At 37.1% G+C, this 17,688-nt stretch overlaps 1 protein-coding gene across 5 annotated transcripts; it reads right to left on the bottom strand.

Moving 5' to 3' along the window:
- Positions 1–134: 134 nt before the first annotated feature.
- Positions 135–16,357, bottom strand: gtf2a1 (general transcription factor IIA, 1). 5 transcript variants are annotated; one of them, XM_067384759.1, is made up of 11 exons: positions 16,139–16,357; positions 12,460–12,495; positions 11,901–12,002; positions 11,660–11,816; positions 11,501–11,586; positions 8,204–8,279; positions 6,237–6,370; positions 4,748–4,849; positions 4,383–4,646; positions 4,209–4,298; positions 135–1,768 (listed from the first exon to the last, which is right to left on the bottom strand). In XM_067384759.1, exons 1-11 carry the CDS (start codon positions 16,166–16,168, stop codon positions 1,661–1,663), a joined length of 1,185 nt encoding a protein of 394 aa, XP_067240860.1. In that variant the 5' UTR covers positions 16,169–16,357; the 3' UTR covers positions 135–1,660. The 5 variants fall into 5 exon arrangements, with proteins under 5 accessions (XP_067240860.1, XP_067240862.1, XP_067240863.1 ...); XM_067384761.1 differs by having other exon boundaries at positions 11,501–11,565; XM_067384762.1 differs by lacking the exon at positions 16,139–16,357 and adding an exon at positions 14,949–15,881.
- Positions 16,358–17,688: the final 1,331 nt, after the last annotated feature.

Below are 17,688 nucleotides of genomic sequence, written 5' to 3'. Positions count from 1 at the left end.
AACAAATGTTTCTGTACAGAATCACCGATTGCACAATTATAATATGAATAGTTTATAATAGTCTCCAGTAAAAAGTTCAAGGCAGCACTGATCAGCAGGAGACAAGTTGCAAAAGAACAAGTGTTGCACAAAGTCAATTTTAATAGTGCTTTAATAAAGTTCAGCAAAGGCAAAAATAATAAAACTCATGGTTCAACAAAACACTAATTATCTCTACTAACATAACACAACCTTCATAGAGATGAGAATCAGAGACAGAGCAGTTTGATTGGTAAAACAGTATATGAATGTACATACAAGTTCCCTCACATGACCCAGACAGTAGTTCTGAAATATTATTTACTTACCATTAGAAACGCAAAGCGAAATGTACAGTTTGTAGGATTTGTTAGAGGCTCTCCCCCTTTAGACAAAAGACCTGATATCTAAAATAAATCTGAAAGGCACAAATAAGGAGCGCAAAGAACTACGTACACTAAAATTAAATTAAAAAAAAGCCCCAAACTAGTCCAAACCATTTCTTCGAACAATCGTAGCATGAACATTTTCAACAAAACATGTCAATACTTTCAACTGCTGAACATATGGACACAGACCACCAAAATCTGTCTTTTCTCAGACTGTATGAGGGCATTGCTTAAAAAGTCAGACAAAATATTATGAAACAAAACATGGAGGGACAAAAAAAAAAAAAAAAAAATCCACAATGCACAGAATCAGATTGAAATCCTCCTCAGCAGAGAACGGGCTGAAAGGAGCACTTCTTTCATTAAGAGCACAGTTCGGTTTCATCCCCCAAAAATATGATGCTGCCTGAGCTTCAGGAATAAATACGAACTACTAGAAATGTGTAAAATAAGCCTGACCGCAAGTAAAGTAGGAAGGGTGGCCTGACCGAGCACTTCATTGACACCAAACGCAATAATTGCACACAAACACACGCGGAACGACGCAAGCTCCGTGATGCACTGCCCAAAAACATGCATCATACTGACAGAGCAGATCTTTAGCCAGAGTACAGAGTTAGAAAAATCCATGACAGACATACAAACACGTGAACAATTTAGTGACAACATTACACTTAACTCGCCTGTTTTCATTGGTATCTCTGCTGTTAAACATACAAAGGTCTAAAAACATAGCAAATATGAAAGGAACTTATTGGAACACAGTTCTTGGTTGCTTGTTTTAGTGTTTGTATAAGGTGGTGATGAAACTGTCCTCGTGTTGGACGATTTGCTTTACACAGGATTCAGACGGCTGATCTAGCTACAGAAATCACCAACAAACACGTACGGTTGCAGTAAAAAGGCCATCTTAACACACCAGAGTCAACTTAAGTTAGCGCCAGGCGCTAAAATTGGCTCCCTGCGCCTAATATATTTTCATACATCTGAGGGGCAAGAATATGATTCTAAATGAGAAGTTATGGACTCCTGCGAAATTCTTACAGGTAAAAAGGGCCATCTTAAAATGAGGGGGGAGGGGAAAATCTCTTGGATGGCACACGTTATTTTGTGCAGATATCACTCAAACAGCACAGTAGCATTGGGACGTTACTCTTCAGCCCCCGAAGTGGGAATCTCCTGAAACGTACAGTTTCAGGTCTCGATGTGTCTTGCCTTATGAGTAGACAGTTTTGCGTTTTGTTCCTCTCCCTTTACCACTCTGCATCTCCAATGGCTTTGGAGAACACGTAATCCCGCCCGTTCAGATTCATTATCCCGTCTTTCAGGTGAAATTTCCATTTGTTCTTGCTTCTGTGAATCTGAAGCAAAAGATATTGTATGAATTTTGATTGAACAATTAAGAAAAAAAGATTTTTGCATTAAATGCCCAAAGGGTGTAATGTCAGTCACTATTACAATACAGATTATTTATTGGTCATTTAATAAAGAACGTTTCCGGTTACACTATTTGTGACGTAGTTACATTGTAATTACTCAAATAAGTACCGAGTACTATTAATTACATGTACTTCTTACAGTTAGGGTTACAGTTAGGGTTTGGCTTAGGGTTAGTTACTTGTAATTATGCATAATTTACTGTTATTACTATAGTAAGTACATGTAGTAACATGTAACCGGCACTGTTAAATCAAGTGTTACAAAGTTTCCTATGCAGCGTCAAATTTCACTTGTAAAATCATGCTATTCTTTTTGCATTAAATTTCTAGGCATATGCCAGTGACTAATAAATTACAAATAAATATACTGTATTGAAAAAGTTCTAATTCACTTTTTCCTATGCAATGTCTAATTTCACTTGTAAAGTCATGTTGTCAAAAATAGATATTTCGATACGTAATCATCCCGAAATATCTGAAATAATTCCAATACTCTGCAGTATTGATGCATCATACTCTCACTCTTTCTTCTCTCCGGCGGCAAGTTGACAGTTTGATACACACCCCCCTCCTGTCACTCACTCATCTCATACGCACTGGTTGAATAGTGTTGGCGTTACAGGTCATGAATTTCTCTGCGGAGTTGCGTGTATCACGCATAATTTTACTTATAACCGCAGATTTCATGCTCACCATATGATATACAAGTCTATAATCTGTGTGTACAAAAATCTGCCTCTCAAACGGCTCACGAGTACCAAATTGAGTTCTTTTTCACGGCTCATTGATACATTTAAGAGATTGCAACAAAATTACTCAAATTATCAAAAAATACGATAAAAATTATCTAAAAATGGCAGTTTTCCCTGTTGTATCAAGTTCTTGAATAGCAAAACACTACAGGACTGTGTTGCTCAAGATACTGAGTTTATTAACACTTCTCCAGCAAAGTGTAGGTATACTGCACCACTACGACCAGCGGAGACGCATTATTTACCTTTATCTTGATTGTTTGTAATCACCTCTCTATATAAAAATGTGACAACTATTGTACTAGCCATTTTAGTCATTTTCGGAGATCTGTGTGAATGGGGATCGTATTGACCAAGGTCATTATAGTTTTGCAAATTTTTTTATTTAGTTTTTATTTTTATTATGGTCTTCAATTTTGCTATAAATTTAGGTAAATTGCTATTTAATTTGTTTTTATACATTTGGTTTCAGTTTTAGTTTTAGTAATTAAAGTTTAGCAGAATTAACAATACTTCCAGTGTAGACCAAAGCAAGACATTTAAAGCATGTTTAATGTTCGCACAGTTTACAGTTATCTATTGTGCATACATCTTAATAAAAATAAAATAGTGTTTTGAGATTGAACCAAGACCAAAGTGCAACTTAAAAGTACAAAAGTAAAAATTATGAAAAATTCAGACAAACTCATATTCAAGATGAAATCTTGTTAAACATGCCTAGTTTACTTTTATCAGCTGTACAAATGAAGCAGTGTGACCACTGGTACATCAAAAAGCAGTTCAAGTCATATACAGCCAACACAACTTGCTGTGAAGTCAGTGTGATTAAATAATGTAGGGAAAACGCGCGTGCACAGCATGTACACTTCGTTGTGGAGAAATGTCTCCACATGGATTATTTTATTAGCAGTAAATGTTTTGTAAAAACAGATAATAGCACCTTTCAGCCTGTCACCATCATGCAAACATGAAATCTCTAATATACAGCAGTAGGTTTTTGCGCTTGACAGACTTGTTTGGCTGTCATTCTAAACGCTGCGCTCAAGTTAAATGAAATTCTAATTGTGTCTCATAACCTTCAGTTATTTTCCATTCCACAGCCACAAACACATTCTTTGTGAATAGCTGCTTAGAACTAGCGATGTGTACATAACAGTCCTTCATTAAGAGCGTCACAGGACAGCGGTTTATCGCCCAGCCCACTGCCTCAGCTAACCTCACGTACATGAAGCGCCATCTACAGGTATTTCCCTAAACAGCCACAGGTCAGATTTTCTGGCACAGGATAAGAGCTTATTACGAAAATGATTATTTTTGCTAATTTTAATTCAGTTAGTTTTTCAGTAACTGTTTTTAGTTTTTCCATTTATTATGAAATTTATTTTATTTCAGTTTACAAAAAGGTTTTTGACCAATAGTTTCAGTTTTCGTTTACTAAAACACGAAACTTTTTAAAAACGCAAAAGGAAAACCTTTTCTGTTTTTAGTACATCACTGTCATGTAAATGTTCTCTAAATTGTTTTTGCATTACATCTCTATATATTATATTATATTATACTATATTATATTATATATTATATTATAACAGAAGTTACCTACAAATACTGACCTTGTCATATTGGCAAACCACCACGTTCTCTGTGTCGAACAGCTCCTGGTCCTCCTCATCACTGACGTCATCACCACTGTTTAACGGCTCCTGAATAAAAAAAAAAAAAAACAGAATTGTAAAAAACAGGACTGGCCTAGAACCAGAACCAAACAGCACTCGGTCCATACGTACCTCCTCCACTTGGCCATCCTCGCCACCATCTTTCTCTTTGTCTTCATCCTCGTCCTCATCATACTCATCCTCCTCCTCTTCATCCTCTTCTGAGGACGTGTCTCCTGCTCCGTCCACCTGGAGCATCATGGGAGGTTGCTGCGAGGCCTGCTGCTGCTGTGTCTGTTGTTGGGGTGGCTGTGCTTGAGGCTGTGGCTGAGGTTGAGCCTGCACCTGCGCAGCTCCCTGTCCCTGCTGCACCGCCATAGCTGCTGCCTGCATGACCTAAAGACACGCAAGACTTCTCAATACATGCTGCCGCACACATTCATCAATATCATCCCAGAGGCATGTAGTTTATGCTTGAGGTCTGAGGTTGTGCTGACCTGAGTGTTCTGCTGCACTTTATTTCCTGTGAGGACAATCTGCTGTGGTTGGATGATAACTCCGGTCTGCTGAGAAAGGCCTCCCTGAAGAGGAGTCAACACCTGCATAGAGAGACAGACATTAGGGTTGTTTGAGTTTAACTATACTAGGCTTTTTTTCAAGAATTTTTTAACAAATGTCCTACTGCTCCTACATCATGCATCAGAGGTTACACTTCCTATACAAGTCGATTTGCATACGGATGTTTGTCAGAAGCTGGTTATTGTAAAGTTTTAAATATGGATATTCCATTTTCCCCTATTTAAAAAGTTTGTTATCAGGGTTATATTACATCTTATGGTGTAAATTAAATGTTAACTGCTTTAATTTGTGATGTGGGAGTAATATGGCGTTTTGTATTTATGTGCATGACAGTCAGACTGCTATATATTAGTTATGTCAGCTTGTGGAAAAGTTACTGAGTCAGTGTGGCTCTTTAAAATAGATTATTTACTTGTTTAAATAAGTCAAACAAAAAAGCAAATACTTTTTTAAAGTATTATACACATCAAGTAAAAAACATGCAAAAAAAAAAAAATCAGTATAACATTTACTTAAACAGCCGTTTACAGTTTTACTTAATAATTAAAAAAAAAAAAAAAGACTTTAAAATAAATATTTAAAATAATTAAAAAAAAAATAAATAATAAAAAAAAAAAGTTATGGTGATTGTCAATATATTATAAAGGAACATTTTAGTATATTGGTATATTAACTTTGAGTTAATGAAGTAGTCTTTTACTGTAAATATAAGACCAATCTGTAAAAATGTAATATTGCTACCTTTTTTTTTTTTGGTAAAGCTCTGGCAGCAACGGCTACCTCTTTTCTTTTTTTTGCTAACACTTTAGGGTCCAGTTCTCACTATTAACTAGTTGCTTACTAGCATGCATATTACTATATTGACTGTTTATTAGTTCTTATAAAGCACTTACATTTATGTACTATTACATGCCCTATTCTGCATGACCATATTCTACATCCCTTAATCCTACCCAGCCTAAACTTAAATACCTTACTAACGATTAATAAGTAGTAATTAGGAGTTTGAGGCAAAAGTCTTTGTTAATAGTTAGTTAATACTGAGAATTGGACCCCAATCCATCTAAAAATACATTAAATTTATAGAACGTACAACATCGTTCATAAACCACTGACACTGCGACAGCTTAACCTGCTCTACTTCCATCAGTTGTCATCCTGTGAACTGTCCTTCACTTCTAATTTGTTATTTAAACAAGCAAGAGAACTGACAGGTATCTTGCATTGGCTAGCTACAATAAGGACCTCTGACACGGTGAAACAAAATCACACGCATCACATGTGCAGACGGCATCACAACATACCCTGCAGGATCCAGTGACTGAAGTAGAACAAATGAGTCATTGTTGGCACACTGAACATGGGCACTGAAAGTTTTAAGTGTTATGTGAGGTATGAAGCACTGACCTGCTGTATGACAGGGGCCTGCACACCTCCAGGCTGCATCTGTGGCAGGACTTGCTGCTGCAACACCATCTGCTGCGGAGACTGAATGATGTATTGAGCTCCGTTGGCAGCTCTGACCACCTGCAGGATCTGACCTGGACAGCCAACAGAGAGACGCTTTATTTAGGGCTTTCAAACTTGATGCACTTAAAGTCAGCATGAAACGTCTATTTGAAGTGACTGGATCGTACAATGTGGGCGCTGCAAATGAAATGGATGTTTATTTCATGTATGCGACAGGGTGCTGGAGGGGAGTTAAACTCGTCAGGCAACTTTTTTTCCCCAGCCTTCACACTGATTTAATCAGAAGAGATTACGACGAGGACACATTTTCTTGAACTCTGAAGTCAATTTAGATTTCACAGTGACTAAATGTTTAAAGGCCCCCTGTAGTCAATTTTATCCCTTAAAACTCTTCTTTGATCACCAAAATTACATTTAAACTTTCTGTGAAAAAAAAAATCTTCATGCCTTAAAGTAGCTTGAATGTAACTCTACAATATGCAAATTTGCCCCGCCTCCAACCCAGCTCAGAATACCTGATCCACTCACTCAACTTTACTGTAGTAAACACTGCACAATGGAAAGTGGAAATTCTGGTTTAATTCAGCCATATATGTTTGAATCACAAACTGACTCAAGAGAAAGTGGAAGAGTGAATAATTCAGGCTTGTCTACAAGTCGATGTATCAAAATGGTAGTGCGTTTTATGTATCTCTTTCTACAATGTCAGACACATAACAGTAATTAATATGATTATCCTTATGCTTGACTACTTTATTAAACAGCTAATAATGTGTTGCTTATGTTAAACGTTGTTCCTGTTCACCATCTCGGAGTCAGACAGCTGCCTTCTAACAATCAGTATCCTTGGAAAAGCTTTAAACAACTTAAACATCAGTGGAGAAAGTCATTTAATCATAACATTGTAATCATATACATAATTCACTCAATATATTGTTAAATGTACCTATTTTTCATATCAACCGAAAAATATACCAGGATAATCTGGCTTCCCCTAAGACCCCCTTCTCACAGCATAGTTAATGATAAGCTAAAGCCCATCTGCGCATTGACGTGATTGGTTGCAATGTAGTTTGTGACGAAGAGAACAAGGGCGATTGACGAATAAAGACAGATAAACTGCAGTTTTAAGGAGAAAATACTCAGCAGTGACTTATGCTTTGAGACAAACCATGCGCAAATTCATATTAAAAACACCAGATAGACATATAAACAACATTAAAAACTTGATTTTCGCCACGGGGGTCTTTAACATCGTTAATGCATTCATTCAATGACCGTGCAAAACGAAAGGTAGCATTTTATTCATCTTTGTTAATGTTAGTAAAAATATAATTGTTCATGTTAATTCACAGTGCATTAATGTTAAATACGACAAAGTTTTAAATAATGTATAAGTAAACACTGAAATTAACATTAATCTTAAATGCTATAAAAGTATTGTTCATTTTTAATGAAAACTAATGTTAGATGAAACCTTATTGTAAGGAGTTAACAAATTATATATAGCAGATACTGCATGTCACATGTAAAAATCTAAAAATATTTTGTTTTAAACTATATATGTTAATAAATTATGCAGACACTTGTTCAAAAACAACTTGGTTTAAATAATGTGTAACTTTTTTAAATCAATTGATCAATTGTCCCCATACAGCAGTAGTGCTCAACCTTTTAGGGGCCTCCCACATTTCTTTAAATTTAGATTATAGATTAAAATAACTAAAATAATTATAATTAAGATTCATTGTAGAATTCCAGAAGTTTTGGTGTGTTATCATTTGTTTTCCCTATTTTTAAAGATTTTAAGTCACCTTGAGGCCTTCTTGGAAGTTTTCTGAGGCCCTGGCCTGAGGTTAAGAACCATTGCCTTACAGGACACATGTTAGAGTGTAATGTCTTACCCTGAGGTGTGAGAAGCTGCTGAATTGGTGCTACACCTGCGGGTAAAGCCAAAGTCGCTGCTGTGGCTGCGGCACTCTAGTGGAACAGGAGATTGAAACAAGAATTGAATCCACAGAGGACACGCACATGCATTAATGATCAGGTAGAGCCGGATTGTGAGAGAGAGAGAAAACAATATCCTTGCAGGAATTTGCAGTGTAATCTAATTTGAAGTCCACTGCTCTGTCTAAACCATTTTCCAGGAAGACTCCACCCATCTGCTCTCCTGCTGACATTAATGCTGATCCCTAAAGGGGTGTTCATATATGCAGTGACAAAACCACTGAAGTCATTCATTTCAATGGGATTTGCAGATTTCTGGATTTGAGTAACGGTGACTGGGCATGCTCAGCTTTGTGACAAAGTTGCAAAAAGCTTAACATTACACAACTCTAACCTAAGCCAATAGAAACACGGGAGCTCACAAAACTTGCTGAGCATGTGAACTCTGAACTACAACCCTTAAACAATTAAGTCAACAGAATGCAACAGTGGCCACCCACTTTATTCAATGGCCTTGGCTCCACAAGTGTTTTTTTCCACCAAATTTTTCCCATAGGAATTTTAAAGAAGCTTTTAAAGAGTGAACCAAACCAACAATCTACATGATAAAACACAAAATTACAGACTTAGATTGGAAACAGACAAAGACTGGAATTCACAACTTTAAAGGGGTCATGAACCACATTTTTTAAAAACTGTTTAAGGCCCACTTATGTTATTTATTTATTTAATTTATTTGTTATTTTATTTATTTATTTACATCAAAAAAACATCCTAGTTTAGAATCAGCTACTTTCCATCCTGTTTTTGATGGCTGTGCAACATTCAAATCTTAGAAGTAATCACCCATTTCTATGACTAGGTAACAGTTTTGCATAAAATAACTTAACATCCTCGCCATTACACGTGTGGAATTGTTTTGAAAACTTCCGATGTTGAAAAATCTTGTTACATAGTTGAAACATTTGCCAACAATGTGAAACATTTACAGTGGATACGTAAAGTATTCAGACCCCCTTAAATTTTTCACCCTTTGTTATATTGCAGCCATTTGCTAAAATCATTTAAGTACATTTTTTTTCCTCATTAAATGTACACACTGCACCCCATATTGACAAAAAACACAGAACTGACATTTGCAGATTTATGAAAAAAGAAAAACTGAAATATCACATCTTCTGATCATCCTTGAGATGGTTCTACGCCTTCATTTGAGTCCAGCTGTGTTTGATTATACTGATTGGATTTGATTAGGAAAGCCACACACCTGTCTACATAAGACCTTACAGCTCACAGTGCATGTCAGAGCAAATGAGAATCATGAGGTCAAAGGAACTGCCTGAAGAGCTCAGAGACAGAATTGTGGCAAGGCACAGATCTGGCCAACGTTACAAAAACATTTCTGCTGCACTTAAGGTTCAGAAGAGCCTTGGTGAGAGAGGTAAAGAAGAACCCAAAGATCACTGTGGCTGAGCTCCAGAGATGCAGTCGGGAGATGGGAGAAAGTTGTAGAAAGTCAACCATCACTGCAGACCTCCACCAGTCGGGGCTTTATGGCAGAGTGGCCCGACAGAAGCCTCTCCTCAGTGCAAGACACATGAAAGCCCGCATGGAGTTTGCTAAAAAAAACACCTGAAGGACTCCAAGATGGTGAGAAATAAGATTCTCTGGTCTGATGAGACCAATATAGAACTTTTTGGCCTTAATTCTAAGCGGTATGTGTGAAGAAAACCAGGCATTGCTCATCACCTGTCCAATACAGTCCCACAGTGAAGCATGGTGGTGGCAGCATCATGTTGTGGGGGTGTTTTTCAGCTGCAGGGACAGGACGACTGGTTGCAATCGAGGGAAAGATGAATGCGGCCAAGTGCAGGGATATCCTGGACGAAAAACTCCAGAGTGCTCAGGACCTCAGACTGGGCCGAAGGTTTACCTTCCAACAAGACAATGACCCTAAGCACACAGCTAAAATAACGAAGGAGTGGATTCACAACAACTCCGTGACTGTTCTTGAATGGCCCAGCCAGAGCCCTGACTTAAACCCAATTGAGCATCTCTGGAGAGACATAAAAATGGCGGTCCACCAACGTTTACCATCCAACCTGACAGAACTGGAGAGGATCTGCAAGAAGGAATGGCAGAGGATCCCCAAATCCAGGTGTGAAAAACTTGTTGCATCTTTCCCTAAAAGACTCATGGCTGTATAAGATCAAAAGGGTGCTTCTACTAAATACTGAGCAAAGGGTCTGAATACTTAGGACATGTGATATTTCAGTTTTTCTTTTTTAATAAATCTGCAAAAATGTCAACAATTCTGTGTTTCCTGTCAATATAGGGGGGTTTTTGTACATTAATGAGGGAAAAAAATTTAACTTAAATGATTTTAGCAAATGGCTGCAATATAACAGAGTGAAAAATTTAAGGGGGTCTGAATACTTTCCGTACCAACTGTATGCATATTGCATATGCTTTATAAGTCTTAGTTCTGGCTAACAAAGTTAACCATCGAAGTTAACTAACTTTCGGCGAAAGCGCAACCTCTGATGCAACGGATATTTTTTAATATAACACCGATTGTGTTCGTCTGTAAGAAGATAGTCTCATACAGAGGGTGAGTAAATCATGGGATCATTTTCATTTTTGGGCACTGCAAAACGTCTTGTAATTCTCCGTTATCTCTATCAGTTTTTTTGCTGGAGTAATCCTGTGTTTTCTCCTCTTTTATATTTACTATTGCATAACATGTGAATCAGTGGGCGGGGCTAAAGAGGCAATGATGTAGAAGTAGACACTGATCTTCTGTCAATCTGACACAATCAAAAATGAGCCATTTTGGGAGCTTGGTTAAAAGCCGTTTTTGGTTATTATATATAGTACAATGACCTCTTATGTGTCATCATAAATTTGATTTCTCAATTCATGACCCCTTTAATGAGGGAAAGAACTACAATCCCATGAAGCATTAGGGAGACTAACTCTGACTCATTCATATTGCTTTATTGGAGTGGTGGGCTTTGATTGGTGGATATTTCTTTGCAGAATCATGGGTAACTTTGGTTTTCACAAGGAATTCCAGTGTTAAAATTAGTTAAAATAATGATGGTTTCAACAAAAGCATATACCATCTTTATAAATATGTTATGTTCTCATTATAAATCAATTTCCTAAGGGAAAAAATGACTGGAACCCTAAGTTGCACTCTATTTCATTATTCCAAACACAACACGAAAGTGAAGCATTGAAACGTGGCCTACCATTCCTGTCGCACTCATGTGCTGGAGAATCTTAGGATCCTGAACAATGACCTGCTGCTGAGGAGCTGAGAAACCACAGAAAGACACTTATAATTAACAGAATATATACTGGCTCTCATTTCATTCCAGAAAATAAGAGCACGTCAGACCGGGCCTCACCCTGTTGCGCTGGAGGCAGGAGGACTTGCTGTGGTTGGGATTGCGCCTGCGTCTGCTGAGCTTGTTGGGCCTGCTGCTGTTGAGCTTGAAGAACCTGCTGCTCCTCTGTATGAAAGCCTTCCACCGCCTTGGACTGCATCAGCTTACTCTCCCACAACTGCTCAGTAAGCAAGATGCTGGTTTAAATCAACCATCGATCTGGCCAGCATGTTAAGATTCATCATAATGCCAAACATCTTACCGTTTTAAGCTCCATCAGGACCTGCTCATCCACTCCCTCGTCGAGGAAAAGCTCCCGGACTTCATTGATGACATCCTCCATTACTGATCTATACAGTTTAGGCTACAATGCAAGGAAACAAAATGTAATCCCTTCTTACTACTAAATTTTTTTTTAAAAATTATGAACGCATGTTTTTAATGAAGTGGTTTATCTGTATACTATGTTTACAAACTGAACTGAATCAGTTTCGTAATGAGCTGAGAATCAATGAGCTGATTTGCAGCAAACAGAGGGTTTGACTGACGAGGCAAAAAGTTTCTTTAATAGCAGAAGTGCTAGAAAGAAAAAAAAAAAACGCACTGGTAATGTTTTCAACATTGTTATGACAACTTTATCAACAAACGTGAAAGGCAAAGCCATTTTTCAGCCACACGCTAAACTGATTTTTGTATCGACTGTAAATATTTAGAATAAACAACTATTTAAATATTTAATGTGTATATATCAAGTTCTAAAGTGCTTTGTCTTTAAAGCGTTACTTCACCTAAAAATGAAAATTCTGTCATTTATTACTCACCCTCATGTCGTTCCACACCGTAAGACCTTTGTTCATCTTTGGAAAACAAATTAAGATATTTTTGATGAAATCAAATTTTTTTTTTTTTTTTATCCCCATAGATAGCAACCTAATTACACACATTGAAGGTCCCAAAAAGTAGTAAAGGCATCGTTAAAATAGTCTATGTGACTACAGTGGTTCAACCTTAATGTTATGAAGCGACGAAAATACTGTGTGCACAAAAACAAAAATAACGACTTTATTTTACAATTTGAACTGTTGTCATATGCAGTTGACGTAGCGAACGCAGTTTAGCGCTTCCGTGTTTACGTTCCTAACGCCAGCTCAGTATTGGCCGACGCAGTTCACTTGACGCAGGAGCCATCCGATAATGAGTAAGTGTTTGGATGTAAACGCTTAAGCTAGACATGCACGATTAATCGATTCAAGCACCCATGCGATCTTCATTTATTAATGACAACGATTATCCCGCGTCTTTTAAAACTTTGACAAAAATCGTACCTGAACATTCAAATATGTGTTTGTGCTGCCAGAGCCAGAGAGAGCAGTTTTGAATCACACATTAGTTATTTGTGTGTTACAAATATTCAAATTATCACAGGAGTACTGAGATATAAGTTTTAAGTTAGTATTTAAACACTGATGTCTACAACAGCGATCAAAATAGAGCAAACTACCTTTTGAAATGAACTTGGCACGTCAAATAACAGTTTTATCAATTACATCTTATTCCACTAGGTGGCAACAAGTGACTTAAATATAGTTGTCATTGAATGATTCATTCAAAAGATTTGTTCAAATTTGTTCACTGATTCATCCATTAATGAAACAAGTATTTATTAATGAATCATTGAATTCATTCAAAACCATTTTTAAATAAATTAATTCAAACATTTTTCAGCAATTAGAGTCAGCAATTTATATTTTGTCAGAACCTCTAGCAAATTAGATGTTATTTTGTTTGGTTGTATATTCAGAATTGTGGGAGAATCGTGATCTATTTGAAACAAAAGAAAAAAAAAAAAAAAAATCTAATTTTATCCAGAATCATGCGGCTCTAACTTAAGCCTGCACTGCGTTCACTACGTCAACTGCATATAACAGTTCAAATTGTTAAAGAAGTTATTTTTGTTTTTGCGCACAAAAAGTATTTTCGTCGCTTCATAAGATTAAGGTTGAACCACTGTAGTCATTATTAACTAACTAGGACTATTTTAACTATGTTCTTACTACCTTTCTGGACCTCAAAAGGTGCAATGAAGTTGCTGCCTATGAGTGGTTCAAAAATCAGATTTCATCAAAAATATCTGATGAACGAAGGACTAACAGGTTTGGAACGACATGAGGGCGAGTAATTAATACACTTCATTTTTGGGTGAACTAACCCTTAATGAGCCAAATAATGGATGCAACAAACTGAACTGAGACACAAAACTAAAAACAAACATCCAAAACGTAAAAAGTAATAAACAGTAATATGTGTCCACACACCTGGCTTTGACAGTTTGTATTAGAGTCCAACAACCCACTTAAAGGATGAGTTCACTTTCAAATTAATTTCCTGATAATTTACTCACCCCCATGTCACCTAAGATGTTCATGTATTTCTTTCTTCAGTTGGGAAAAAAAGTAAGGTTTTTGATGAAAACATTCCATAATTTTTCTCCATATAGTGGACTTCCATGAACTCCAAACGGTTGAAGGTAAAAATTACAGTTTCAGTGCAGCTTCAAAACGTTCTACACGATCCCAGACGAGGAATAAGGGTCTTATCTAGAGAAACCAATCACTCATTTTCTAAATAAAATTAAGAATTATATACGTTTTAACCATAAATGCTTGTCTTGAACTAGCTCTCTTCTCTATTAGAATTCCGGCAGTGTAGACACTGCTAAGTGTATTACTGCCCTCCACAGGTCAAAGTTTGAACTAATTGTTTTATACTTGCACTAGCAAATCAAATATGACAGTTTAGTTCAAACTTTGACCTGTTGAGGGCAGTAATACACTTAGCAGCATCTACACTGTTGGAATTCAAATGGAGAAAAAGAGGAGAGCTAGGTCAAGATGAGCATTTATGATTAAAATCACTGTATACAGTATATAATATCCATATACTTTTTTTTTTTTTTTTTTTTTAGAAAAAGAAAATGAGCGATGGTTTCTCTAGATAAGACCCTTACTTCTCATCTGGGATTGCGTAGATCGTTTTGAAGCTGCACTGAAACTAATTTTTGGACCTTCAACCGTTTGGGCTCCAAGTCCACTATATGGAGAAAAATCCTGGAATGTTTTCATAAAAAACCTTACTTTTTTCCCAACTGAAGAAATACATGAACATCTTGGACGACATGGGGGTGAGTAAATTATCAGGAAATTTTAATTTGAAAGTGAACTAATCCTTTAAGGAGCATAGAAAATGACGTAATAATTACGTAAAAAGCGCCTAAATGTTTCTCAATCATTTCTTTTAAAAAAGAACCAACCCGCGGACATCAGTCTGACTTCCCAGTCAACATATGAAACTGGACCCGAGTCGAAGCAGCACTATAAATAGACACACCGGGATCTGCTAACGTGTGCATTACGACTACTCGCGATCTGAAGGCGATGCATCCGCTTTAAATAGCGCGTGCACCACTTCGACCACGGTCAACTGCACAAGACGAAACTGAAAAAAGAAACAACAGTCAAAAAAACATGCACTTTCCTGCAGCAGTCAATCAAGCGAACGTTTTTGCCTGCACAGAAACCACCATCGCAATGGCGCCACTAATGCGTTTTTGCGAAGACGGAAAAAGCAGCAGCAGGCTCGCGGTCTGCGCCGTGTCCTGTCCGTGGCGCGCGGCCCGTCGGCTCACTATTTAAAGCGCAGTCTGGTGTTTATATGCAGAGCCCGTGACGTAGCGCCGAGTAGCACCTTCCCATCCCGGGCAGTCTATATTAGAGCGCCGGTATGGCTGTATAAAACCAGGCGTCTGAAAGAAGGAGGGTCAGAGGCGGAGAGAGACGCAGACAGAGAAGGGCGACGGTAGCCATGATGAAACAGCATTTGCCTGCATTGAGGATTCCGTGAACGTGTTTTATTGTGATAATCGGGTCATATTTGGGCTCTTATACATGGGATTCGGTAATAGGGGGGAACTGTACAACTCGTTAATAATAAAATTGTGATGTAGGAAGGTTTTCGTTCTAACACGCAGGACAACAAACAACAATTCTGCCCTCACTTGATATAGATTTATATAATATAGATGTTTCATTTCGGGTTCAAATGGTGCTTTAGCAACAAACTAATATATAGAGTTACACGAAATTCGAACCAACATATTTTATTTTCCGCATCAAACACAGCTTTTTACACGGCCGAGGCCAAATGTAATAAAGTCCGTGTTAGTTTAACAGAAATGCGTTCTCAAACACATAATAAAGCTTACTGCAATGGATCAGAGCAACTGTATTTCCTCCAGCAGATCCAGCCTTGAACCTCTCTAGTTACCAACAAACACTCACACACTTCCCTACAAAGAGCTCAAATGGATCAGATTTGATGTGTCTAATATGTTTTATTATTGTAAATGCCAAGTGTGGGTTTGGTTAAAGCGCACTGCGTCTAACTACAATGCTTGGACACGTGTGTGATTTCGAGTATGAGTGCCGTTTGTCTGATCCTTACCACTTGGTTCGAGTTAGCCGAGCTCGCCATTATGAGCGCAGTGAGGGGAAAAACACACCGCAAATATCAAGCAAGAACCCCAAAAATCATTTAAAAAAGCACGGAAACATCTAAAACGCTTAAAAAGTTGCCGGTTAAAGTTTTTGGAAATAAAAACACAGCCGTTTACGGTCTTATTCACAGTCCCAGGGCTGCTGCTCCCCAGCCGTCCGTCTTCTCCAGTCCTCCGCCTTTATATACGGAGCTACGCGAGACACAGGGCAGGGTCAAGCGGGCACTGTGCGAAATATCGCGAGATTTCCACGAGTTACCGCAAACACGACACGGTTAGTCAGTATGGAGGCTTTACCAAAATCAGCCAATGGAGTCACTTAGTTTATCAACATAAAAAAGACTGTTATGATTGTTGGTTACTAAGCGTTTCTTGTTTATTATTATTATTGAGATCAAATTTCTTAGTCTCTTTATTTATTAGCCCTTCTGTATATCATATTAGAAAGATTAAATCGTTATGCTTTTATAAATAATTCAAACTTTCAGGCAATGCTTTGTCAAAACAACATCAATGTTTGCCAAATATATCGGTATATCGATATATTATTTATATAAATGAAGCAATATGTTTAAATCGATATACAGTAGTTTGATACGGGCGCAAATGTAGTTAGAATGTAGTTTTCCTCTTTTTTCACTATCTTTGTCTTAATAGCCTTCAATATGAACATTGTTTATAGTACAAAATAAGATATTTTTGTAAAACAAAATCCAAATAGAAAAATGTAGAAAATACCTCTTATATCGCCATTCAGCCACAAAAAAAAATAAAAAAAATAATAATAAAAAATAATAAAAAAAAATAACGAGATATGATTTTTTTTGGCCTTATCGCCCAGCCCTAGTACTGAATACAGCAAGGTATGGAGAAATGTATGGCCCTTAATTTATTGGAAAATACAAGCCTAATGGACTTACCATTTTCACCACACGAGGGCAGTGTGTACCACTCCATATATCTAAGATTCATTTTAAACATTCCAATGTTTAAATACTTTAAATAATAAACAGCAAAACTACTTTTGGATATACATATTTCAAGAAATTTAAATTGAGGACTTACTGCCTCTATAAGTTTTAGATCGTACCAGAGAGAGTATTGTCTACATTCAGATCATTTGTCTTTGAACAGACGAGTTCAGGCTGCCTGCTCCGAAGTAAGTGTGAAGACATTATGCTGACCAAAGTCAGATTGTGCCAGCTTTGACCCACCAAACCCTTAGTGTCAAAGGCAGTTTATTTATGCAATTGTAACTGCTGTGTAAATTCATGTATTCCACCTCTGAGCAGCTTTAAACTGTGTGTAAATTCACGTAAATGCAACAGCTTTACAGTTTGGCTATAATACATGTTATCAATATCTTGAAGTGTATGGTTAGTTCACCCAAAAATGAAAATAATGTTATTTATTATTATTATTCACCCTCATGTCGTTCTATCCATAGACATATAATAAACATTTATTTATTATATGTCTATGGTTCTATCTACACCTG

The sequence above is a fragment of the Chanodichthys erythropterus genome, chromosome 4 (assembly GCF_024489055.1).
Source record: "Chanodichthys erythropterus isolate Z2021 chromosome 4, ASM2448905v1, whole genome shotgun sequence".
Taxonomy (NCBI): Eukaryota; Metazoa; Chordata; class Actinopteri; order Cypriniformes; family Xenocyprididae; genus Chanodichthys; species Chanodichthys erythropterus.
The sequence above is the reverse complement of the archived record's forward strand: the minus strand, read 5'-3'. Positions and strand labels throughout refer to the sequence as shown.